This window comes from Salmo salar, chromosome 14 (genome assembly GCF_965601325.2).
Source record: "Salmo salar chromosome 14, fSalSal1, whole genome shotgun sequence".
In the NCBI taxonomy this organism is placed as follows: Eukaryota; Metazoa; Chordata; class Actinopteri; order Salmoniformes; family Salmonidae; genus Salmo; species Salmo salar.
Genome location: NC_138304.1, coordinates 39682893 through 39698215, shown reverse-complemented (window position 1 = coordinate 39698215; position 15323 = coordinate 39682893). Strand labels below are relative to the sequence as shown.

Below are 15323 nucleotides of genomic sequence, written 5' to 3'. Positions count from 1 at the left end.
AATTGGAATTTGTGGTCTGTATATTTTATAATTTCATTTAGGATACCATCAACCCCACAGGCCTTTTTGGGTTGGAGGGTTTGTATTTTGTCCTGTCGTTCATTCAGTGTAATTGGAGAATCCAGTATGTTCTGGTGGTCTTTAATAGTTGATTCTAAGATTCGTATTTGATCATTTATATGTTTTTGCTGTTTGTTCTTTGTTATAGAACCAAAAAGATTGGAGAAGTGGTTAATCCATACATCTGCATTTTGGATAGATAACTCTTCATGTTGTTGTTTGTTTAGAGTTTTCACATTTTCCCAGAAGTGGTTAGATTCAATGGGTTCTTCAGTTACATTGAGCTGATTTCTGACATGGTGTTCCATCTTTTTCCATAGGGTATTTCTGTATTGTTTTAGTGTTTCACCATAGTGAAGGCGTAGGCTCATGTTTTCTCGGTCTCTATGTTTTTTGGGTGGATAGGTTTTTAAATTTCTTTCTTAGGTTTTTGCATTCTTCATCAAACCATTTGTCAGTGTTGTTTATTTTCTTAGGTTATCTGCTTGACATTTTTAGATTTGATAGGTAAGTTGAGAGGTCAAATATACTGTTAAAATGTTCTACTCTTGTCTCGACTTCCGCCTAAGTTGGTCCCTCTCCTTGTTCGGGCGGTGTTCAGCGGTCGACGTCACCGGTCTTCTAGCCATCGCCGATCCACCTTTCATTTTCCATTTGTTTTGTCTTTGTTTTCTACACACCTGGTTTCATTCCCCAATTACATGTTCATGTATTTAACCCTCTGTTTCCCCCATGTTTTTGTGCGTGATTGTTTCTATGTTCATTCGGTACGTTATGGCTGGTTTTCGACGGGTGCTGTTTTCACCCGTGTGTAATTGATTACCGGTTATTGTTGGTCAAGTGTATTGTTACCTTGTGCCTTTATTTTGAGTAAAGTACGTTACTCACTCATTCTGGTCTCCTGCGCCTGACTTCATGCACCAGCTACACCCACCTTCTGACAACTGTCAAGTTTACACCTTCACTATTACACCTTCACTTGTCCAAGAAATTGTCTAGAAGGGATTGAATTTGTTGTTGCCTAATTGTTTTTGGTAGATTTCTATACTACTTTCCTTCCATCTATAGCATTTCTTAATATTATTGAGTTCGTTTGGCTTTGATGCCTCATGATTAAGCTCAGTTCTGTTCAAGTAGTGTGATTTTGCTGTGATCTGATAGGGCTGTCAGTGGACTGACTGTGAACGCTCTAAGAGACTCTGGGTTGAGGTCAGTGATAAAGTAGTCTACAGTACTACTGCCAAGAGATGAGCTATAGGTGTGCCTACCGTAGGTGTGCCTACCGAAGTCTACCATTGACTGTGTACATACCCCGCGTTTGACAGAGCTGCAGGAGTTGTGACCCTTTTTTGTTGGTTATGTTGTCGTAGTTGTGTCTAGCGGGGCACATGGGAGAGGGAATGCTGTCACCTCCAGGTAGGTGTTTACCCCATGTGTGCTGAGTGTGTCAGGTTCTTGTCCAGTTCTGGCATTTAGTTCGCCACAGACTAGTACATGTCCCTGGGCCTGGAAATGGTTGATATGCCCCTCTAGGATGGATAAGCTGTCATCGTTAAAGTATGGGGATTCTATTGGGGGATATAGGTAGCACACATGAGGACATTTTTCTCTATTGAGATAATTACCTTATTAATTTCTAGCCAGATGTAAAATATTCCTGTTTTGACTAATTTAATAGAGTGGGTTAGGTCTGCTCTATATCAAATTAGCATACCCCCTGAGTCGCTTCCCTGTTTCACACCTGGTAGTTTGTTGGATGGGACTACCAGCTCTCTGTAACCTAGAGGGCAACCAGTGGGTCCATCTCATTTATACCATGTTTCTTGTAGGATGACAATGTCTGTATATCCAATTTATTTGATGAAGTCTGGGTTCCTGCTCTTTAGCCCGAAGGCAGTTGACCTCAGACCTTGTATATTCCAGGATGCAATTGTGAAAGCTATGTGTTTCATTGTGTCTAGTGTTGTTTTTGTGTGGTTTGGCCTCAGACTAGTAAGTGTGAGCAGAGCCTGCTGAGCATCTGGTACATGCCATTGGCTTGGGCTAGTGTAAGAGTGGGGTTTGGGCCTGTTTACCTGCTCACGGCCTGACCGTATGTGTGACTTTCATGTTGAGGCCCTCTTTGCAGGAGTGGGCGGCATGGGGTGGGCAGGAGGGGCATAGGTCTGACCTGAGAGGGCCTATATGGGGTGTGGGCATGGTTGCTTTGGGTGGGGGTATTGATTGTTTGGGGTGGACGTGTGGATGTGGCTGGTGGTGCTGTGGTCTGGATGTACAGTACCAGTCAAAAGTTTGGACACACCTACTCATTCAAGAGTTTTTCTTTATTTTTACTATTTTCTACATTGTAGAATAATAGTGAAGACATCAAAACTACTGTAATAACACATATGGAATCATGTAGTAACCAAAACAGTGTTAACCTCTCTAGGGTCGGCGGGACGAAATCGTCCCACCTACGTAACAGCCAGTGGAATCCTGTGGCGCGTTATTCAAATACCTTAGAAATGCTATTACTTCAATTTCTCAAACATATGACTATTTTACACCATTTTGAAGACAAGACTCTCGTTAATCTAACCACACTGTCCGATTTCAAAAAGGCTTTACAACGAAAGCAAAACATTAGATTATGTCAGCAGAGTACCCAGCCAGAAATAATCAGACACCCATTTTTCAAGCTAGCATATAATGTCACAAAAACCCAGAAGACAGCTAAATGCAGCACTAACCTTTGATGATCTTCATCAGATGACACACCTAGGACATTATGTTATACAATACATGCATGTTTTGTTCAATCAAGTTCATATTTATATCAAAAACCAGCTTTTTACATTAGCATGTGACGTTCAGAACTAGCAAACGTCCGGTGAATTTACTAAAAATTTACTAAATTACTCACGATAAACGTTCACAAAAAGCATAACAATTATTTTAAGAATTATAGATACAGAACTCCTCTATGCACTCGATATGTCCGATTTTAAAATAAATTTTCGGTGAAAGCACATTTTGCAATATTCTCAGTAGATAGCCCGGCATCACAGGGCTAGCTATTTAGACACCCAGCAAGTTTAGCACTCACCAAAGTCAGATTTACTATAAGAAAAATGTTATTACCTTTGGTGTTCTTCGTCAGAATGCACTCCCAGGACTTCTACTTCAATAACAAATGTTGGTTTGGTCCCAAATAATCCATTGTTATATCCAAATAGCGGCGTTTTGTTCGTGCATTCAAGACACTATCCGAATGGTAAAGAAGGGTGACGAGCACGGCGCATTTCGTGACAAAAAAATTCTAAATATTCCATTACCGTACTTCGAAGCATGTCAACCGCTGTTTAAAATACATTTTTATGCCATTTTTCTCGTAAAAAAGCGATAATATTCCGACCGGGAATCTGCGTTTAGGTAAAAAGACGAAAGAAAATAAAGCACGTGGTCGACTCGTGCATGCGCCTAAGCCCATTGTCCTCTGATCGGCCACTTGCCAAACGCGCAAATGTGTTTCAGCCTGGGGCTGCCTCGATATCATTCAGCTTTTTCCCGGGCTCTGAGAGCCTATGGGAGCCTTAGGAAGTGTCACGTTACAGTAAAGATCCTCAGTCTTCAATAAACAGAGACAAGAAGAACAAGATCTTGTCAGTGAGGTCACTTCCTGTAAGGAATCTTCTCAGGTTTTTGCCTGCCATATGAGTTCTGTTATACTCACAGACACCATTCAAACAGTTTTAGAAACTTTAGGGTGTTTTCTATCCAAAGCCAATAATTATATGCATATTCTAGTTTCTGGGCAGGAGTAGTAACCAGATTAAATCGGGTACGTTTTTTTATCCGGCCGTCTCAATACTGCCCCCTACCCCCAACAGGTTAAACAAATCTAATAATTTATATTTGAGATTCTTCAAAGTAGCCACCCTTTGCTTTGATGACAGCTTTGCACACTCTTGACATTCTCTCAACCAGCTTCACCTGGAATGCTTTTCCAACAGTCTTGAAGGAGTTCCCACATATGCTGAGCACTTGTTAGCTGCTTTTCCATCAGTTTGCAGTCCAACTCATTCCAAACCATCTCAATTGGGTTGAGGTCGGGTGATTGTGGAGACCAGGTCATCTGATGCAGCACTCCATCCCTCTCCTTCTTGGTCAAATAGCCCTTACACATCCTGGTGGTGTGTTGGGCCACTGTCCTGTTGAACAAATGATAGTCCCACTAAGCGCAAACCAGATGGGATGACATATCGATGCAGAATGCTGTGGTAGCCATGCTGGTTAAGTGTGCCTTGAATTCGAAATAAATCACAGACAGTGTCACCAGCAAAGCACCATCACACCTCCTCTTCCATGCTTCACGGTGGGAACCACACATGCGGAGATCATCCGCTCACCTACTCTGCATCTCACAAAGACTGCTGCTGTTGGAAACAAAAATCTCAAAATTGGACTCATCAGACCAAAGAACTAATTTCCACCGGTCTAATGTCCATTGTTCGTGTTTCTTGGCCCAAGCAAGTCTCTTCTTCTTCTTGGTGTCCTTTAGTAGTGGTTTCTTTGCAGCAATTCGACCATGAAGGCCTGATTCATGCAGTCTCCTCTGAACAGTTGATGTTGAGATGGGTCAGTTACTTGAACTCTGCGAAACATTTATTTGCGCTGCAATCTGAGGTGGAGTTAACTCTAATGAACGTATACTCTGCAGCAGAAGTAACTCTGGGTCATCCTTTCCTGTGGCGCTCCGCATGAGAGCCAGTTTCATCACAGCACTTGATGGTTTTTGAGACTGCACTTGAAGAAACTTGAAAAGTTCTTGAAATGTTCCGTATTGACTGACCTTTATATCTTAAAGTAATGATCAACTGTCGTTTTCTCTTTGCTTATTTGAGCTGTTCTTGCCATAAAATGGACTTGATCTTTTACCAAATAGGGCTATCTTCTGTATACAACCCTTACCTTGTCACAACATAACTGATTGGCTCAAACGGATTAAGAAGGAAATAAATCATTTTAACAAGGCACACCTGTTAATTGAAATGCATTCCAGGAGCTTCCTCATGAAGCTGGTTGAGAGAATTCTAAGAGTGTGCAAAGCTGTCATCAAGGCAAAGGGTGGCTGCTTTAAAGAATATGAAATATAAAATACATTTTGATTTGTTTAACACTTTTTGGGTTAATACATGATTCCATATGTGTTATTTCATAGTTTTGATGTATTCACTATTATTCTACATGTAGAAAATAGTAAAAATAAAGAAAACCCCTTGTTTTTGTCCAAACTTTGTGTCCAAACTTTTGACTGATACTGTAGGTCCTCTCGGCGTGGGTCCTCTATGTGTACGTCTTAGGGGGGGGTCTCGCAGGTCTGGGACAGTGTCTCGCTGGTCTGGGACAGTGTCTCGCTGGTCTGGGACAGTGTCTCGCTGGTCTGGGAGAGTTTCTCGCTGGTCTGGGAGAGTGTCTCGCTGGTCTGGGACAGTGTCTCGCTGGTCTGGGACAGTGTCTCGCTGGTCTGGGAGAGTGTCTCGCTGGTCTGGGAGAGTGTCTCGCTGGTCTGGGACAGTGTCTCGCTGGTCTGGGAGAGTGTCTCGCTGGTCTGGGAGAGTGTCTCGCTGGTCTGGGACAGTGTCTCGCTGGTCTGGGACAGTGTCTCGCTGGTCTGGGACAATGTCTCGCTGGTCTGGGAGAGTGTCTCGCTGGTCTGGGAGAGTGTCTCACAGGTCTGGGACAGTGTCTTGCAGGTCTGGGACAGTGTCTCGCTGGTCTGGGAGAGTGTCTCGCTGGTCTGGGACAGTGTCTCGCTGGTCTGGGACAGTGTCTCGCTGGTCTGGGAGAGTGTCTCGCAGGTCTGGGAGAGTGTCTCGCTGGTCTGGGAGAGTGTCTCGCTGGTCTGGGACAGTGTCTCGCTGGTCTGGGAGAGTGTCTCGCTGGTCTGGGAGAGTGTCTCGCTGGTCTGGGACAGTGTCTCGCTGGTCTGGGACAGTGTCTCGCTGGTCTGGGACAATGTCTCGCTGGTCTGGGAGAGTGTCTCGCTGGTCTGGGAGAGTGTCTCACAGGTCTGGGACAGTGTCTTGCAGGTCTGGGACAGTGTCTCGCTGGTCTGGGAGAGTGTCTCGCTGGTCTGGGACAGTGTCTCGCTGGTCTGGGACAGTGTCTCGCTGGTCTGGGAGAGTGTCTCGCAGGTCTGGGACAGTGTCTCGCTGGTCTGGGACAGTGTCTCACTGGTCTGGAAGAGTGTCTCGCAGGTCTGGGACAGTGTCTCGCTGGTCTGGGAGAGTGTCTCGCTGGTCTCGAACAGTGTCTCGCTGGTCTGGGACAGTGTCTCGCAGGTCTGGGAGAGTGTCTCGCAGGTCTGGGACAGTGTCTCGCTGGTCTGGGACAGTGTCTCACTGGTCTGGGAGAGTGTCTCGCAGGTCTGGGACAGTGTCTCGCTGGTCTGGGACAGTGTCTCCCTGGTCTGGGAGAGTGTCTCACTGGTCTGGGAGATTGTCTCGCAGGTCTGGGACAGTGTCTCGCTGGTCTGGGACAGTGTCTCGCTGGTCTGGGACAGTGTCTCGCAGGTCTGGGACAGTGTCTCGCAGGTCTGGGACAGTGTCTCGCTGGTCTGGGAGAGTGTCTCGCAGGTCTGGGACAGTGTCTCGCTGGTCTGGGACAGTGTCTCGCTGGTCTGGGAGAGTGTCTCACTGGTCTGGGACAGTGTCTCGCTGGTCTGGGAGAGTGTCTCGCAGGTCTGGGACAGTGTCTCGCTGGTCTGGGACAGTGTCTCGCTGGTCTGGGAGAGTGTCTCACTGGTCTGGCAGAGTGTCTCGCAGGTCTGGGACAGTGTCTCGCAGGTCTGGGAGAGTGTCTCGCAGGTCTGGGACAGTGTCTCGCTGGTCTGGGAGAGTGTCTCACTGGTCTGGGAGAGTGTCTCGCAGGTCTGGGACAGTGTCTCGCTGGTCTGGGAGAGTGTCTCGCTGGTCTGGGACAGTATCTCGCTGGTCTGGGACAGTGTCTCGCTGGTCAGGGACAGTGTCTCGCAGGTCTGGGACAGTGTCTCGCAGGTCTGGGACAGTGTCTCGCTGGTCTGGGAGAGTGTCTCACTGGTCTGGGACAGTGTCTCGCTGGTCTGGGACAGTGTCTCACTGGTCTGGGAGAGTGTCTCGCTGGTCTGGGACAGTGTCTTGCTGGTCTGGGCGGGGTATCTATTGATCTGTTGCTCCTGTGTGAGGTGTTGGGGCTGTGGTTGAGGGCGATGTCCTTTAGAGTCCTGGCGAAGGTGGACACTGCTGCGTTGTATAGGTGGACCTGGTAATAGAGGCTGTTCAAGTCCAGGGTGGGGTGGTGGGCCAGAAAAACATTTGGTTTTGAGGCACGGTCATGGGAAATACTTGCGTTTACCCGCTGTATGGTAGCAGGGTGGAATAACCACTTGTGCATTGGGGAAAGTAGAAGAAGCTTTTTCAGTCACTCCCTTGAGTGCTGTGGCCACCCTTTCCTGCTGTATTCTGAAGTTGTTTGTGCCTGTGTGAATTATTATGTGGCTGGGTGACCCTAGTTGGTCCTCAGACAAAAGGTCTAGGACACGCTGGTTATTTGGACACTAGAGTTTGTACACTATGTGTTTGGAAAAAGTATATTTTCTTGTATATATTTCCCATTTGAGTCCATCTCTCTCTCTCAAGGCCATAGCTAGGGTCTGAGTTTAGTGATCTGTTAGCAGACATTTTTGGGGGGGGAGTTTTAAAGTGAATTTCCTGCATGTGCCATGCATGCCCAGTCGGTAATTCAAACATGATTACTATAAGTTTAGATAGCTGGCTAGACTAACTACTGACATGGGATAACTGAGTGACCGTCAGTGAGTGACATGTAATAAGTGGAAAGCTTTTGATGCAGAACCAAGTCTGAAATTGCACCTTGTGTATTCTACTGTTATAACTCTCAACAGTAAGTTGAGATATCGATGTCCTCATATGTAGCGACCGCCCTTCTCTCTCTCTCTCTCTCTCTCTCTCTCTCTCTCTCTCTCTCTCTCTCTCTCTCTCTCTCCTGTGCCATAAAGTTCTAGATCTAGACCTCTTGGCAGAGACTGTAGAATAGGAGGCTATACAGGTTTCCTGCTGACAAACATCCAGAGTATTGTTGATAATGGTCTTCAGGCAATGTTTGTAAGGTCAAACAGTCACACACACACACACACACACACACACACACACACACACACACACACACACACACACACACACACACACACACACACACACACACACACACACACACACACACACACACACACACACACACACACACACACACACACACACACACACACACACACATCCAAAAAAGAGCACAGCTGAGATGCTTTTTCTTTGGTTGAGCACTTTACAAATTGTTTTCTGCTACACAGCATGCAGTTTAATGTTTGACTATCCTCAGAAACCAAAGCTTTTCTCAGTAGTTCCTAAGCCTGGGGAGGTAAGTAAAATAAACAGGATTTTGGAAGGCGAGGCCAATATTTGACATGAGTAATTGCCAGTAGAAAAAAAAAGATATTTTCAGTAGAACTAGTGGTGTCTTTCTAACCTTGTCGAGGTGTCTGTAAGTGAGAAGAACAGGGTTGTTGGCCCACATTCTCATTGTACACTTCTAGTTGGTCTTGTCTATGTGTTACAAATTGTAACTAATGTTTGTGCTGACTGCTATAGAGGGAAATACTGTCCTCTGTAGGCCTATACTGACCAAGATCCTGTGTAGTAGTAGTCTAATAGTGGTTGAAGGCCCTTGGGGGTTAGTTTAATGGATCTTATTTATCTGAATGATGATAAAGGGTGAAAATTATTGTTTTACTGAACAGTTTTTATTATTATCTGTCAAATGTTAGGGAAAATGTGATTTATGTGTAGGCTATATAATCCCAATAAACAACATTTAAAAAGAAAATGCTTGTTGGTGAGTTTTGCTAACTCACTAAAGAGGATAAAGCAATATGTGACAAGTAGGCCTGCTATTGGTGCTCACCAACTCACATGGTGACCTGATACTGAGGTGTTGATTCTGCTGTTTGAACCCTAAATTGATATCCTCACTGGTAATTATATCCTAAATTACCAATCATTTTTGGTTTTGACATCAGCAGGACAGACCAACATCATCATATTTTTACTGTTATGAATAAAAGGCTCATCAGTTGCTCCTTTATAATACCAGAGACCAGTACACCCTACTGGACAAAAACCTTACAGCACCTGGAATTCCCAGGCAGTCTCCAATCCAAGTATTTACCAGGCCCGACCCTGTTAAGCTTCTGACATCGGACGAGATTGGGCGTATTCAGGCTGGTATGGCCGTAAGCGAAGGAACGTGCTTTTGCGCTCTATAAAAAGCTGATGAGCCTCTGGAATAGATTGTAGGCTTTACAAGTGGGATGCACTGTTGAGCGCTACATCCCGAGGGGTTCGTGCTGATTGTACGGAGATTGTGACAGCCGGTTAAATAGCGTCCCTTGACAAGGCAAGAACAAGAAGTATGTCAGGAGAAATGCAGTATTATTGTAAGGATACTTATACTTGGAATACAGAGGAGTGTAGGAAAAAAGAGAGGCAGAGGAGGTCTAAGAGAGAGAGAGAGGAAGAGGATGAGCTTGAGTTGATTAAAAATGGCGGAAAAAAGGGAGATGGTTTGTTAAAGAAGAATGGTAGAACGTGTAAGCAGAGTGAGTTTAAGACAGGAGGAGAAATGGAAGTGAATGAGGGCAAAGTATCGGAGGTGGTAGGTGTGGTGAAGTTCTTGGAGCCTGAGGCTTGCACTGAGGGTCAGGATAAAGATGAGTCTCTGACAGTAGGAGTGAAGTTTTAGAAAAAAAATGGACCCTTGCCTTCTGGCTGATTCATTTGTGGTTTCAGGGCGGGTGAAAACTGAAGAGTCATTGTCTGTTCTTTTGAGTTTTGATGTTGAGTCTTTGCCCAACAAAGGGATGTTAGGATATATAAGTTATCCTGTATGAGCTTTGTGCCAAATACATTACGTTGTTACAGGTGTCACACTTATGGGCATGTGGCAGCAGTATGTAGGAGGGAGGTTCCTAGGTGTGAGAAGTGTGCAGAAAGTCATGAGACAAAGGAATTTGTAGCATTGGGGAAAGTAGTGGTATTGCAGGGGTGCCCATGGGGCAGGGGATCAGAAATGTCCCGTGTGAGAGAGGCAGGTTGAGGTTTCCACGGTTAGAGTAGCGCAGAAGTTGTCATATGCTGAGGCAGTGAAGAAAGTAGAGGAAGATGGATCAAGAGGGAGGGATACTGAGAGGAGTAATATATCTGTACCAGTACAGAGGGATAAACCAACAAGTGATATATGTTTCAGTAAGATTGGATTTTTTACATTTATAGTAATGGTTATCAACTGTACTGCAGGGATGGAGCGTAAGTCGCAGAAAAGAGAGGTTGTGGTGGCAGCTGCAAAGAGGTATTTGAGGTATTCGTGTGTGCGAGATTTGACATCAGAAGAGTTACAGGGTGTGTTAAGTGGGGGTGTCCCATCCTTTCAGGCTGTAGGCCAGAATTTTTTTTGTGAGTGTAGTATTAGATGGTAGGGTATTTGTATTATTTCTTTAAAAAAATAAAAAATTCAAGCAAGGTATAAGGGGCTTTTACTCCAGTCCAGTAGGTGGCGGTAATGCTACATTTGTTGGATGCCAACCGCCATTAAACCTCCTCGAAGAAGAAGAAGGAATAGCTCGTATTTCTCTCGTAAGACATTCAATATTTGATTGGTCAATACATTCGACTGGGAGATGGACTGAAAAAAATGACATTTCCAAAAGAAAATGTGTGTGTGTGCTTGTCTTGAACATCATTTTATGGCCCTGAGTGAATCTATGCAAATACAATCCATGACGTAAAGTGATGTGATCCTCCACTACAAACAATATGGCGGCGCCCAGTGGCGCTAAACTTCTATCAAGAGCAGGTAAGAATTCGCGAATAAGTTAATAATCAGATAACCACCAACATATGTTGATCCGAAGATGGCGAATGAGCGATATGAAAACAATGCTTCTGATAGAACTTCAAATAAAAAGATGACAACCTCTGAGAAGCACTATTACACTGATCAGAGGACGCGTATTTCATAACGTGAGGTTGACAGCTGTAATTTATACTGGCAGTTGTGTAATTGAAATAAAACTACATGTCTCATTTGGATAGACTTTAGACCTATGGGACTAGCAGGCTTGACGGCCTGTCAGGTGGGTGCTGTCTTTGGCGGATGTAAACAAACGTGGGGCGCCTGTCGTGTCTGCACCTTGTAGAAGTGGCCCATGACGAAAGATCTAGGATTAGTACTCTTCCCCCAATCCTAACCTTTGCCATTAGGGTGGAAAACAGATGTACTATCCTTAGATCAGTTTCTGGGCAAAGCTGACATGTGCAAATGTCTCAATTTGCTTTGAGTTGATTAATATAGGCATTTACATGTCATATTAAGTCAAATCAATCAGTGTCAAAGTCAACTGATTTTCACATGTGACTGATCAATTAGTTAAGCTGCTGGCAGACCATGAGTGGATGAGTTAATATTTAAAGATATTACTTTCTATTAGAACCCTCTCAGAGAGTCTATAATGGAATGACTGTCTGTAGTCCAGAGCCATATAGATGTCTGGTGTGTCATAGTTATATTTTGACTACATTAAACCTTATTGGCTAATAACATTATCTTCGCTCTGTAATTGGTGGGAGTGTACCACTGGAATACTCCACAAAGACCCACAAGCAGTACTATTAGGTGGTCATGTACTGGAGGAGAGCTGTGTGAGTGGGTTTAAAGTAAAAAAGTGATATACTGTTTAGCAATTTTCATATTGGCAATTTAGGTGTTTCGTTTCCTTTTCAGTCTGATTATCTGTATGTGTGTCTGTCTCTTTCCAGGATTGGGGGGTTTCCTCCAGAGGGTGTGTGGTCTGTGGGGGTGTGGCTCACCCTGGGGTGTCCAATCCCAGCAGCACCGGCAGTTCTTCTGGAGGAAGTGGAAGAGCTCTCACAGTGTAGTCAGACCGGCTGTCGTCAGACCAGCCTACCCAGTCCCCAAGGTAGGTACAGTATGTACTCAATATCCCACAATGCATCACATATCTCGCTCTGCCAGTCACTGCCCAAGTTACAATGGATCACTTACCTCATACATTGGGCGCGTTCAACATTGCAGCTGACTTAAAAGGCGAGTCGAGACTGACTGATCTACAAATCACTTTGCATCATGAATAACCACTCAATATGATTTGTAGATCAGTCAGTCAATCACAATTTACCCATGATATATCACAGTTTTGATGCTCTCAAACACGGCCCTTGTGATACAATAAAATGACTGTCCTCTGCCCTCTCCCCCCCCCCCCTTTCTCCATCTCACTCTTCCCCCTCCTTCTCTCTCTTCATCTCTATTTCTCCCTCGCTCTCCCTTTCTGTCTCTCACTCTCTTTCTTTGTCTGTCTGTAGCACATCCTGAGGCCTGACTATGTGAACAGTGGTCAGGTCCCAGACTGGCCAGACTACATAGAGATCAAAGACCAGGAGCAGATCCAGGGCCTGACCAGAGCCTGCCAGCTAGCCAGACAAATACTTCTGCTGGCAGGACGCAGTCTCAAGGTGTGTGTGTGTGTGTGTGTGTGTGTGTGTGTGTGTGTGTGTGTGTGTGTGTGTGTGTGTGTGTGTGTGTGTGTGTGTGTGTGTGTGTGTGTGTGTGTGTGTGTGTGTGTGTGTGTGTGTGTGTGTGTGTTATAGAGAGTAAGAGAGTGTGTCTGTCTGTTTGCTGACATTCCAAGTTAATAACGTCATAGCTTTTACCTCTGACCCCCAGATTGGCATGATGACAGATGAGATAGATTTCATCGTCCACCAGGAGACGATTCGTCACAACGCGTACCCCTCCCCCCTGAGATATGGGGGGTTCCCCAAATCAGTCTGCACCTCTGTCAATAATGTGGTCTGCCATGGCATACCTGACACCCGGCAACTGCAAGATGGAGACATTATCAACGTTGATGTGACTGTGAGTTTTACCCCCCCTTCACATACACACACGGGCACATCCACCGTTCCACATTCCTTACCCCCCCAATCCCTTCATCAGGTCTATCTGGAGGGTTACCATGGTGACACTTCAGAGACGTTCCTGATTGGCTGTGTGGACGAGATGGGGCGAAAGCTAGTGAAGACAGCCAGGAAGTGTAGAGATGAGGCCATTGCTGCCTGTAAACCTGGGGCTCCACTGTGTGTTATAGGTAACACTATCAGGTACACACACACACACACACACACACACACACACACACACACACACACACACACACACACACACACACACACACACACACACACACACACACACACACACACACACACACACACACACACACACACACACACACACACCCCTTTGTTGTTTTGTATAATCTACTGGCCCTCTCTTCCTCCTACAGTGAAATAGCCCATTCCAATGGTTTCCATGTGTGTCCCTACTTCATTGGGCATGGCATAGGCTCCTACTTCCATTGCCATCCTGAGATCTGGCACCATGGTAAGAGTTGGTATCTCACAGCAATCCTACAGTTTTATATGGTCCACTCATTCACCATTACCTAGAGTTAGGGTTGCAAAATTACAGGAACTTTTCATGGTTTTCCTCTGGTTTTCCTGAAATCCCAGTTGTAGGAATAAGCAGGAAACCCAGACTCCTCCATCCCGGATTTCTGCAAAACTGGGGAATTTATTGAAAGTTCCAGGAATTTTGCAACCCTACCTACAGTATATTGGACCTAAATATCACTTTCTCATTTATCTGACAGCTAATGCCAATGATATGACCATGGATGAAGGGATGACTTTCACTATAGGTCAGTTACATGTCCTGTCTGTCAGTGTATGTGTATGTTAAAGGAAAACTCCACCCTAAAACAATGTTTGGGTATTTGTTTCATTAGTCCAATGTTGATATAGCCCCAAAATGTTTAGCTTGTCAGCAGTCAAGTTTGAAGATATATAACTTTCAAAATACAGACATAAAGTCAGTCTGATGAATTTTGCATCTTATGATGAATAGGAGTGTGTGTATCTAGCTGCAGGTGTGTTAAAGAGATTTTGCCTTATTTCACCTTTATTTATTTAACTAGGCAAGTCAGTTAAGAACACATTCTTATTTTCAATGAGGGCCTAGGAACAGTGGGTTAACTGCCTTGTTCAGGGGCAGAAAGACCGATTTTTACCTTGTCAGCTCGGGGATTCGATCTTGCAACCTTTCGGTTACAAGTCCAACACTCTAACCACTAGGCTACCTGCCGCCCCAATGAGGCCCTTTATCTACTTCCCCAGAGTCAGATGAACTCATGAATACAGTTATTATGTCTCTACAAGGAAGTTAGAGGTAGTTTCTCGAGCCAATGCTAACTAGTGTTAGCGCAATGACTGGAACTATATGGGTATCTACTAGCATGCTAGCAGATACCCATAGACTTCCAGTCATTGTGCCAAAACCGCAAAGTATCCCTTTAACGTTAAATCTGTGTATGCAGAGCCCATATTGATGGAAGGATCGTCAGAGTTCAGAATCCTGAAGGACAAATGGACAGCAGTGTCTGCAGACGACAAGAGGTAGGCCACTTACAGCCTACATACGACTGACATAAAGGGTTATAGCACAAAGTGTCACTGATACCCCGGCTTAACCTGTATGTGTATGTGTGTGTGTGTGTGTGTGTGTGTTCAGGTCAGCCCAGTTTGAACACACAGTAGTCATCACCTCTGACGGTGTGGATATTCTCACCAAACTACCCAAGGAGGATGAGCCATCGCCAATAGGAGTCTAATCCCTGTTTTCAGATCAGCTGTTCACACCCCAGTCACATCAACATCTATGAAGAGGTAAAACACCAAACTGACCCAGGGTTAGTACCAAAGAGAGACTAGGAAACTGGGCATTGATAATGACTCAAATGAGACTGCACTAGTGCATTATTTTGTATGACTTTGTGTAGAAAATATGTTTTATTATTTAAATAAAGCTTTAGTTCACTTTTAATTAGAAACAGTGTCTGTCTTTGAATCATTAGCATATCATAATTTACCTTTCACTTTTGTGTCTGACAAAATATTAGGAAACAATATGTGGTCATTGCAATGTTGCTATAACACATTTGACTTTATGTTTCAGGAAATCAAATGAATTCTAATCTGGGGAGCACATTCTTCTCTCTGACTGACGGCATCATAAGATTATCTTGTGTTAAC

General features: G+C 44.6%; 1 protein-coding gene and 1 pseudogene across 1 annotated transcript; one reads left to right on the top strand and one right to left on the bottom strand.

Annotated features, from left to right (window-relative positions):
* Positions 1-9275: 9275 nt before the first annotated feature.
* On the bottom strand, positions 9276-9394 carry LOC123726931 (uncharacterized; annotated as a pseudogene).
* A 1372-nt stretch (positions 9395-10766) lies between these two features.
* metap1d (methionyl aminopeptidase type 1D (mitochondrial)) lies at positions 10767-15121 on the top strand. Its single transcript, XM_014140898.3, has 9 exons — positions 10767-11007; positions 11970-12130; positions 12537-12686; positions 12898-13089; positions 13171-13334; positions 13520-13617; positions 13886-13933; positions 14609-14687; positions 14803-15121. Exons 1-9 carry the CDS (start codon positions 10968-10970, stop codon positions 14900-14902), a joined length of 1032 nt encoding a protein of 343 aa, XP_013996373.1. The 5' UTR covers positions 10767-10967; the 3' UTR covers positions 14903-15121.
* The last annotated feature ends 202 nt before the right edge of the window (positions 15122-15323 follow it).